The sequence below is a fragment of the Conger conger genome, chromosome 5 (genome assembly GCF_963514075.1).
Source record: "Conger conger chromosome 5, fConCon1.1, whole genome shotgun sequence".
NCBI classification, from domain to species: Eukaryota; Metazoa; Chordata; class Actinopteri; order Anguilliformes; family Congridae; genus Conger; species Conger conger.
In genome coordinates, this window is record NC_083764.1 from 33,643,678 (window position 1) to 33,655,236 (window position 11,559).

General features: G+C 39.8%; 1 protein-coding gene across 2 annotated transcripts; it reads left to right on the forward strand.

Moving 5' to 3' along the window:
* The first annotated feature begins 213 nt into the window (after positions 1–213).
* Positions 214–10,108, forward strand: LOC133128663 (proteasome subunit alpha type-6). Of its 2 annotated transcripts, none has more exons than XM_061242372.1 (7): positions 214–411; positions 3,049–3,143; positions 3,286–3,367; positions 3,865–4,020; positions 6,641–6,819; positions 7,739–7,833; positions 9,407–10,108. In XM_061242372.1, exons 1-7 carry the CDS (start codon positions 336–338, stop codon positions 9,462–9,464), a joined length of 741 nt encoding a protein of 246 aa, XP_061098356.1. In that variant the 5' UTR covers positions 214–335; the 3' UTR covers positions 9,465–10,108. The 2 variants fall into 2 exon arrangements, with proteins under 2 accessions (XP_061098356.1, XP_061098357.1); XM_061242373.1 differs by having other exon boundaries at positions 260–407.
* Positions 10,109–11,559: the final 1,451 nt, after the last annotated feature.

Consider the following 11,559-nt stretch of genomic DNA (forward strand, 5'->3'; position numbering starts at 1 on the left):
TATAAGCCCAGTGGGGTTTCATGTCTCACCTTGCACATTTTAAACTGTGATAATCTCTTTTTTTCTCCAAAAGTTGATACCAGCAGATGCGGAATGAGACTTTTCTAAGAAACAAAAGTTGCTTAGCAAATAAAAATAAGGCTGTCTGTCTTCACCCCCCTACATACCGCTTCCACAGTTCAATGACGCAGCCTCAGTTTCTTAAAACCCCTCCTCTTCCACTTTGACCCCGCTAGTGGAATATAGCTGCAACAGTTTTGCTTGTTGTGCAGTGACAGTCTCAGTGTGACATATCATTGTCTGGAATACTTGCCAAATAAATAAACATAAACACAATGTCCCGAGGGTCAAGTGCGGGTTTCGATCGTCACATTACCATTTTTTCTCCAGAGGGTCGTCTTTATCAAGTAGGTGAGTACGGAGTGTTTTAATCTTCTTTTCTGGAAAGCATATCTGAATTTAGCTAACGTTAGCTAACTGCTCGGTCATTGTACACAGTGCCTACACGGATACTGTATACTTTATTGGGGTTTTTCAGATTTTAAGTATTTTAAGATGTATAACTTGTGTGACATTATATAATCTGCCCGTGTTTATTTAGCTAGCTATGTTCCCTTAATGAGGACACTTGGTATCATGCTGCGAAGGCCTGACATTAGCGGGCAACTGTGATTTGCTTAAATGAATCGAAAGCAAGCTAGCTGGCCAGCATTATACGCTGGATACATTTAGGAAGCAGTGTCTAGCTAGCGCTCCTATTGTGTTAAGTGTCAACGTATTATTCAGCAATTGCAGTCCATTTATATGCATTTCTTTTCGAATTCTTTTTCTGGATAATGGTATTCAGACGTAGTACGCTAGGTTTGTTTGCATGGAATGTATTTGAATCCAATCTTTACTGTTAGCTATGTTCGTTACCCGGCGATCAATCTTAAATTCTGGATTAGTCAGCATTGCAATAACTTTTTTTTTATTAGAACACATACATTAATCTCAGAATTTCATAGTCCAGGAATTAATTATATAATGTTCTTATATAATGTTCTTGATATCATAAGTCATTATTTGAATTATTATTATTATTATTATTATTATTTCAACATTATTTCTTCTCATGCTTTAGAAGAGTGATTGTCCCTAACTCATTCACTGAGTGCAAGAATATTTCCCCATTGTGGAGACGGATTTTTACTACCAGGTCTACACAACATCTCACTAATGAATATAGCCACACAGACATTGGTTGGGATTTGTTTATGGGCATGCCTCTTTGCTATACAATGTTATGTATGCTGGTTCTCCATAAACTGCACGCCCTTTGAGGACTGAGAGTGCCAGATGGTGCAGCAGGAAGCAAGTTCTTCCAATGAAGAGGGGCTGATCAGACATCTCTTCAATGTGGTCTTCATTTGGTCCATGAACCGCTTCTTCTGGCAACCAGCTGTGTGTTGGCTCAAATGTAGAGTTGTTGGCTATAGAGGACTGTGGGAGTCTCTGGCTAGGTATATGAATAACATGCCCAAGCCACCTGAGTTGATGGAGGTTCAGGGTGGATTCCACACTGCAACTGCCTGCCCATTCCAGCACCTCTGTGTGTGGCATTCTGACCTTCCAAGTGATGCTGACCATCTTCTGAAGGCAACTTAAATGGAAGGCCTCCAGGCATCTGAGATGGTGGCTGTAGATGGTCCATGCCTCACATCCATACTGTAAGTGCAGTGAGATGCAGACTGCCCGGTAAACTAGAATATTGGCATGGATGTTCAGGAAAATCTGTTCAGGAAACCACTCTCCTTTAGACAACCAACAGATGCTGAGGTTTGTTTGAGGCATTTTTTTCTATCTCATCATCCATTGTGTTGTAGTCAGATATTATGCTTCCCAAATATTGAAGACAGGAATGATGGCTAGCCATTGGCCTTCTATTGTGAAGGTTGGAGGGTGGTGGGGAAGTCTGGCCCACATTTGACAGATTATAGATTATTAAATATTTCTGTATGAACAATTTCTCATGATATAGCAATGCGCCACTCAGCCAGACATCAAATCACATTGGAAATAAATATGGGTCCATTATGATAAATATTGTGTGAGTAGATTAATTAATTAAATGGCGGTAACAAAGAGAAGCTCAGCTATGCATCAAATTCTATAGGAAATAAATATGGGTCCAACCCATGTTGTGCATTCCAGGGTTATGTTAGTTAGTTGGAATGGCAGATGAGCCTTTTATTAGCGCTTGTGGAAAAAACATAGGCAATTCCAAAGTAATGTCAATCTTAGCATGAAAAGAATAAATGTACTTACTTCCCAATTAAACGTATTATGTCCCAAACAGTCGATTGTGACCATTTTGAAATCTGATAAAATGTAGACTAACTAATCATTTCAGATGACAACAAATTTGTTATGATAAAAATTGGGAAGTAGATCCTCAAACATTGTGCATTTCAGACATGTCACATCCATAACACAGTGGCGTCACGTCCATAATGTTAGTACCTCCTCATAAAAATCAAGACTAAGATATATATATATATATTTTTTATGTTCAGCCAGGCCTCCTGCATTGCATGGATATTAAACTTTCTGCATTAGGCTTAAAGGTACAATAGGTAAGATATTTGTTAAAACATTGTTACAAGACCAATCACTTCCTATCATTGAAAATGGCTCACTGACATGTTGACTCACCTTCTGCCTGTGTTTATAGTCCTTATATTCGGGTTTCAAAATATGCAGTTGACGGGCTGGCATGTACCAAAACATCTATATCTGTACAATAATTCAAGATCATTGGTTGAAAATTGGTTCTAATTGCCTCAGCCAATGGCGTGTGTGGGGGAGGCGGGGTTCAATGTCAGCGTGTTCAGAGAAGGGGGAGGTATAAACAGTGTTGTGGTTTGAGAGTGTTTGTTGCTGCAATTCCTCTCGAACTCTGAAATTATTGGTCAATAAATTGCCATTTTATAGATGAATTCCAACAATATATTACTGCTGCTAGTCGCGTTTAAGATTGTATTTTTTGCATGCTTTAATTTTTGACAGAATATGCATTCAAGGCTATAAATCAAGGCGGACTGACTTCTGTAGCTGTCAGAGGCAAAGACTGCGCAGTAGTTGTCACACAGAAAAAAGTACCGGTAAGTTGGACGAAGTTGGTATTTATACCACGAAAGGACTACACTTGTCTGGAATGAAATTCGATAACAATGTCTGTTTTTTTTAATTACTTGATGTAATGTACTCTCCCTCTGTTCCCCTCCATCCCTCTTTTTGCTGCAGGACAAGCTATTGGATTCCAGTACTGTCACTCACCTATTCAGAATAACTGAGAATATTGGCTGTGTGATGTCTGGGATGACAGGTATAATACAAGGCATCACACACTAAGTCTGTTAAATTGGGACTTCAACAAATGTCAATGTGCAAATGTCAGTGTAGCATATAATTATTCAGTGCATGGAGATGATGTACTTTCAGTAATTCACCATTTTGAAATAATACTGCGTTTTGAGCAAAATTGGAGTGGTCAATTCCCACACCTTTGGTAGATTTTTCACGGAATGACCCTTCTTGACTAGAATGAGTGTCTGATAACTGGTTGTTTCTATGGTAGCTGTCAGTAACTTTTAGTTAAACATCCATCTAAATAAATCAATGCTTTTGTTTTAATTTTTGGCAAGTGATCATGGTAAAATGGGTAATCCACTCAGAGGTATGCAGTTAATATGATTTTAATGCATTCCACACAGACACCCACCGCCATCTTTTGATCCTCCCTGATTAGTTTGGTTTTGTGTTAGGGTTGTTTTAGACTGTGTTTTTATTGAGCTCTTCTCCTTAACCCCTCCCTTTCAAAAGCTGACAGCAAATCACAGGTCCAGAGAGCCCGCTATGAAGCAGCCAACTGGCAATACAAGTATGGCTATGAGATCCCTGTGGACATGCTGTGCAAACGAATGGCGGATATCTCTCAAGTCTACACACAGAATGCCGAGATGAGACCACTGGGCTGCTGTGAGTGCGTCTTCCTTTCTCCTGACCTAGATGCTAATCCGAACACAGAGTACAGCTCACCTGGCTGTTTTCAGCCCCTTTTCTCACCGTTTGTATGCAGACATGAATCCCTAGACCATGCATCGCCCATAATCGTCCATACTCTGCATGGCCCATACTCTGCATGGCCCATACTCTGCATGGCCCATACTCCGCATGGCCCATACTCCGCATGGCCCATACTCCGCATGGCCCATACTCCGCATGACCCATACTCCGCATGGCCCATACTCCGCATGGCCCATACTCCGCATGACCCATACTCCGCATGACCCATACTCCGCATGACCCATACTCCGCATGACCCATACTCCGCATGACCCATACTCCGCATCGCCCATACTCCGCATCGCCCATACTCTGCGTGACCCATACTCTGCGTGACCCATACTCTGCGTGACCCATACTCAGGAGCATTGTAAAAAAATAAATTTAAAAAATGGAATATTTTGGAATTTCCTCTGATCAAATATTTGTTTTCAGTGTAGAATCTTGTCTTTTCAATGTCTTTTTGTTTTTTTTCCCCTTTCAATCAAGTTTTGGCTAGGTGTGAGCGAGTACGGCATCATCCGTATCCGTTGAACCAACTCAATTATCTATTTAATCAACTAATGATCTAATTATCAACTCAATTATCTAAATCTATCAATTTATTCGTGGGCGTGGCGTGACCCGGAAGTGGTGTCGTTTAAGCAGTCCATTGCGATTTGCAGTAAAGTACATTGTAAAGCCAAGACTTTCACCCTGTTATGCAGGTAAATCTCGATTAAAGGAGCACTGTCTCCATTGTTTTAGTTGAGTTTATTTGAATTAAATGCTTAAATTGTATGTGTTGGCATTTTTTAAATCGCCATCAGTATAGCCTTTTTCAAAATATGGGGCAAAACATCAAAGGATGGGTTCGGCTTGAATCTCCATGCTAACGTTACTGTATTATCCTGGGAGTGTCATGATCGCCTGGATGGGTGGCCATCTATAAACCAGTTTCTGCATTTATGGGTGGAGTTTGAGCGCCTTCTGGGTAACACAGACTGGAGATTCAAGCCAAACTTGTCCAGCGATGTCACTGGACATGTTTGTTTTGATAAGTTTTGCCCCATATCTAGGAAACAGCTACAATGATAGTGATTTAAGAAATGCCTACACATAATTTAAACATTTAATCCAAATAAGCTCAAATCAAAAAAGTGTGACAGGGCTCCTTTAAGTAGTTTAACACATCTAGGTGTAAATGCCAGGAAATAAAAGATTAAATTCTTATTTTGTGTATTGCAAAAACAAAGGAATTGGCCTTTCTGTACTTATTTTTTATGCTAGGTAATTTATCTTGTTTCTTTGTTGACTCGCCATTGTCTGATCCACTAGTCGAATGAAAACATAGCCTAAAACCTGATTCACACACAAGCAACCATTCCCCGCTTTCACACCGCTGTCTAACTCAAACTGTCTACTGATGTCAACGGAATCCCACTCCAAATTTTAAGTAGAGAAGTCCCCATTTTTCTCTGTTCTGTCTCAATGTTTTACTTATGGAGCCTCCACTGCGGCTCATATTAATGGCGCTAGGTGCTGATAGCAACTAATCCTAGCTATGCTATCGCTTTAGTTGCCTATCATTCAGAAGAACATTTCCATTGATATTGGCTATATACCCTACTGGAAGTGTGCCAGTTTTCGTGGCCTAATGCAATTTTCAATTTGCGTTTTTACAGCTCCATTGTGGGCAAAGAAAATAGAAGTCCAAGCAAGTGCTGGGCAGCAGACAAACACTGGCTCGGTTAAAGAGCAATGTGTTCATTTACTGCTGAGAATATGAACTACACAAAATAAATTGTTCACATTCTCAGTCAACATATCTTTGGTAGCTTATGAAATATCCCAATTTTGTAGTTCTCTGTGTAAAATCATGTCTTCAGCTGAAAATTAAGCTCCTTACACTGTCAGTTGAGTTGAGTTAACGGGGCAGCCTGTAGCCTTGTGGTTAAGGAACATGACTGGGACCCGGAAGGTTGGTGGTTCAAGCCCTGGTGTAGCCACAAGATCTGAACAGCTGTTGAGCCCTTCAGCAAAGCCCTTAACCCCATATTTCTCCAGGGGGATTGTCCCCCCAGTCTAATCAACTGTAAATTGCTTTGGATTATGATTTTTATCACATGCAATGATGCATAATGTATAATGGAATGGCCATGTGTAATGTCGAATTAGACAATCAGAAAGACAAAATGGACAGTAGACGTCCATTAATGAAACATTGCGATTCTGTACAGAGCCCAACCATCTGTGGCTGACTATTTCAAAACTGGGAGAACTCCCTGTTAAAGCTCTACATCCACAGTCTCCTTATTGGATTATTATGCCACTTGACATTACTTTGTTTAGGTTCTGCCTGCAGCTGTTGGTGATGACACTGATGGTCTCTGCTTAGTGCCTAAACCTTTACGTATGGACTTTTGTTATTATGGATAACTGCTAAATTACTAAAATAAATACCTTGCAAATGGTTCTGATTGTGATTGGTGAGCTTTATCTTTGCATTTCAGGCTGGATATTTATTATTGGGATTTTTCTTTGTATACTGCAGGCATGATTGTGATTGGTGTGGATGAAGAGTGCGGCCCTCAGGTTTATAAGTGTGACCCTGCCGGGTACTACTGCGGCTTCAAAGCAACAGCGGCCGGTGTGAAGCAGACTGAGGCCACCAGCTTCCTGGAGAAGAAGGTAAAGAAGAAACTGGACTGGACCTTTGAGCAAACCATTGAGGTAAAACATGTTCCCTCTGTAAAATGCAGTAGAACCGTAGATACAAACTCTTCTCGAATGGGGTGGTTCAGAACACAGAAATGGTTCAAAAATGTTCAGAAACTTTGAAAGTTAAATGAAATGTATGCCTTTCATTTTAATAATTTATCAGGATCTTATTTTGTAGCTGTATTATCCCCCCCCCCAAACACCTATCAAGTAGGCTGTAGTGTGTTCAATCCTGTGGTGATTAAATTAGCATGTCTGTTGACTTGAGTAGTTCCTAGTCTCTTACTCCAAGCCACTATTCTACCAGTAATCATTGTGTACCGACTGTATTACAAATATCATAAGATCCAGAGAATGTGTGGCCACCAGACATATTGGCATCAGAGACCAATTTCTTACATGGGTAAGGTAACAAGGTATGAGCGGCCTGTAGTGTAGTGGTTAAGGTACATGACTGGGACCCACAAGGTCGGCGGTTCAATCCCCGGTGTAGTCACAAGATCCGCACAGCCGTTGGGCCCTTGAGCAAGGCCTTAACTCTGCATTACTCCAGGGTAGGATTGTCTCCTGCTCAGTTTCTGGATAAGAGTGTCTGCCAAATGCCATTAATGTAATGTAATTAATGTAACAAATAAAGTCCATGTATTGTATAATAAAAACAACCTTGAAAATGCATAATTGCCCATAGTGCATCTGGGCTCATCTCCTATTCAGTTGAGTGGATAGTCTGTAACCGAAGATCATATCTCTGCATTTAATGAAAATAAATTCTCTGCAGGCCATATAGGAAGATTTGTGTTGTTATTAAATGATTATGCTAAATGTGTTCTTCCATTGTTTGTGTGATTTGTTGGGGCTACAGGGTTGGTCTGTATTGTGAATACATTTCTTAGTTAATTTTCGTCATTGTGCATTCCTCTTTCTCTGAAAGACGGCAATAAGCTGTCTGTCCACAGTGTTGTCTATTGACTTCAAACCCTCTGAACTGGAGATTGGGGTCATCACTACAGAGGACCCAAAATTCAGGTAAGGCACAGGGGCCGTATATATATTTTTTAAATTGAGGACGTACATTATAACTTATGTGAGTCTTGGATGGTTTTCCACTGGGCATGGGGTTAGTGCCACAATCTTATTAAAGGAGCACTGTCACACTTTTTTTACTTAAAAATTGAATTGAAGATTAAATGCTTCAATTATGTGTGTCGGCATTTTTTAGTGACATCACTGGACATGTTGGTTTTGCCCCATATCTAGGAAAAGGCTACACTGATGGTGATTTTAAAAATGCCCACACACAAAGTTTAAGCATTTCATCCAAATAAGCTCAAGTGAAAAAAGCATGACAGTGCTCCTATAATCAATCCATTGGATCAATATTTCATTGCTTATATTCATTCATTCATTAAAAATTGTGGTGCAAGAAAGTGCCCCAGTGTAAATACCCTCAAATTAAAGGTGAAAGTTTGCACTGTAACCTCATATTCATTGTCAAATCCAATGTCTAAAAGAAAAGACTAAAAATAACAGAATGTGTTTGGATTTTTTTGAGACTTGGTAACCCCAAGGTGCAACCAATTTCTTAAACTGTGATCCCTGGGCTCATTATATCTTCCCTCACCATCTTCCTCATCGTCCATGAGGATAACGTGCATTTGCATCCTCTTCCAAAAAGTTTGCAACCATTCCATAGGTTTTCTTTTTTTGCCCTTACAGTGCAAATTGGTGTGTCTCTTTTGAATTGACAGATCTTTTTTTCCTATGCTATGGATAAGGGATTATGCATGTTTGTTACCTCATTTTTATGTTCTAGTGAAACAGTAAAGGCTAATTCCTTCCATTTTCATAAAACCGTGCGCGTCACAATGCATTTCAGCTTAGTGACATTGTGGTGGGGAAGCTGTTGCTAACCAGAGACTATGAACCCGGCAGGCTTATACGGCTCAGCCTGCTTAATGGAGTGAATAGGTGTTTGGACCATCGTGAGCTAACATGGTCTTCCTAACACAGGGACGTTGGATAGTTATTTGTTGTTTTCCAATTCACTTCAGAGTGTTTTAGTGTCTGAGATGGTCAATAAGCAACCATAATCATAAACTAAATTCCTCAGGAAAGAAATGACCATTGAACGAACATTAACTTCTGGCCGAAAGCGGCCGCTTCCCATGAGTTTTTGTTATGGGTAGCGCCATCTTGATGGAATGTTTTGGCTGAGGTCGCTAGAGTTGGCAGGGCTTACAGTCGATTAACATATGAACGGTCATATTCATCACCACTTCATTTGCAAAGCTACATCTTGTGCACCGCAAAAGAACATGGAGAACCAACAGGAAATATGACTGGACTAGAGTAGATTTTATATTTTTACATTTTTGGCATATTTTCCCATTGTGACGCGTAATGGATTTATAGCGGATCTGACAAGGTATTCTGTAAAACTGAGAACTGAATGATGTTACCTCCTTGGCCACAAGGCATCACAATTTTAAGGTGTTGAAAGGGTAAGCTAAGCAGCTCCATTTGAATTGATAGCTGTAGTTTCCCAGCTGAATTCTGATTCTGGGTGACATGTATCTGTCTGTCTGCCTCTCCCTCCCAGGATTCTTTCAGAGTCAGAGGTCGATACGCACCTGGTGTCCCTTGCAGAGAGAGACTGATATTTCCCATGGAACCACTGCTTCAGATATTAGACTGCAGAAGGAGAGTGGAGTGAGGACCATTGCCTGTATATTTACCCTGTTCCATTAAAGATAACATTTTGGAGAAAAATAAATGAAGCAGTTTTTTTTTTTTTTTTTTTTCTCTATTTTTGTTCAATCTGTATTCATGCTTTTTGTCAGAGTGCTTTCCTCCAAGCCTCTGCCTCACTGTTTTGCTCTCTTCACAGAAGTTTCAGTTACACTGCCCACAGCGCCAAGTTATTCTCCCCGCAGGTACCAAACTAATTACGGGCGTGCGCCGTGAAAGTGCACTGTTGTCAATGTAGTAGTCTACATACCAGCAACCGACTGGTGACAAATGGTCCAAATAAAATGTTGACGTTCATTTGTATGGCATGTCATCACTTTATAAGGATAAGCCAAAATATTTTTTGTAGATGCAACACAGACTACATAAATATTTTTTCTTTAGTTTTTTTGTGTATATTTTTCACTGTCTTTATTGATTTACTTGAGTTACTTGACTATTGTATCATGTTAGACTGGGCAAATAAATATATATTGTTTTGCTAGCTAGTTTCATGCTATGTAGGCAAAAATGTAACCTACTTGGTAATAAATGCAGTATAAAATGAATAAAACTACAACTTTCCCAGTTCATGCCCAGGTGAAGCACGTGGAGATGTTGCCATTTGCAGTTTGCATGTCTCGTGACTACTGTCACGTATATACTTGATGCCGTATTGACTTCTACTTCTCTTAGGAAATTACTATTCGAAAGAATTCAACTGCAGCAAGAGTTTTACTCCTCACAACTGCATGCACAGAATGTGTTTTTTCATTTTTCTCAGTTTATAATTCCAAAATCACATATACAGACCTCTAACGTGGCTTGAATATCCTCTGACCTTTTGGAAAGCATGCATGCTAATCTGCACATGGTCCAGCAGTTGGATATGCCAATAGCTAGATACTCCAAAATGTGAGATAAAATAGTGTATAAAAGATATTTAAAGTAGCAGTAACCAGACACTTCTTACAGAATGTATATGAAGAACTAAACTCCCCAAGGCCATAAGGAGCCATCACCATTCTCACACTGGAAGTGGAAATGACAGGGTAAAATGAACAATCCCCCTTTCCATTTCCTGACTGCAGTAATCATGACTGATCCATTTTTCATTGCCGGAAAGCAGCCTACTTCCTGTGCAGTGGTGTAATGAAGACCCATCGGGCCCCCCTCCCCTTCAATAACATTACCCACATGCTCGCTTGCACCGCATATGTACCAACCGACAGAAGAAAAAGCACAGAAATAAGCGTAAGGCAGACCTCCAAACAGATGGCAGTAATGTTAATAACATAGGAGACATCACAGTATTACTTAACGCTTTCTGACTAATAATGGCTTAATGGTAAAAAGCAAAAATGCTGCTCCCTTATTTAACAGGACAATCCGGCGTAACTTGCACTCTGCTAACTCATCGACAAATCTCTACAGGTCAAAATTCCTGGGTCTCATTTTCAACTGAATATTAGTATTGATAACCCACTTAGTCCCTCTTGTCCCATTCCACTCCTTAAGCAGTTCTTGATAAGCTGTTAGTTTTAAGAATGAACGTTAGGCTGTGGCGGCATTCGTATGGTGAAATTGAGAATCAAGGCAGTAAACACAAGGTAATTGCTAGTAAAAAAAATTGTATCTTAGGTTTTGCTGTGTTTTACAGTTCCTCTTTTTTACTTTTTTGTGCATCATTTCTTATCTGACTTCTTATTCATGGGTCTTGTAAGACAATAAATGCAACCTTTAAAAAAAAAATGTTAATTTTTTACTTTGTCCACCTTTTATGACATTAACGTGTTTGTTACATTAGCTCTACTGCCAAACTAAAAAATAGGAAAAGCACATTGGTTTGTAATCATGGGGGAGATATGGTATGCAAATCCCCTCCCTACCTCCCTGTAAACCTTAACTGTTGTCTTTGATTGTGTTATTAGGATGATACCTTTGCTCGTTTTGTTTGGCTAGGTAAGCTGTTGATTCATATGTGCGTGGTGCGGTATAAACAGATAATAATAAAAAACAATTCCA

Bases quoted from the DNA above. Each gene is read 5' to 3' on its own strand.
- LOC133128663 (XM_061242372.1), top strand. From the start codon at position 336: ATGTCCCGAGGGTCAAGTGCGGGTTTCGATCGTCACATTACCATTTTT. The intron at 3,144-3,285 runs GTAAGTTGGACG...TTTTTGCTGCAG, and splicing joins TCACACAGAAAAAAGTACCG to GACAAGCTATTGGATTCCAG. The intron at 7,834-9,406 runs GTAAGGCACAGG...TCTCCCTCCCAG, and splicing joins ACAGAGGACCCAAAATTCAG to GATTCTTTCAGAGTCAGAGG.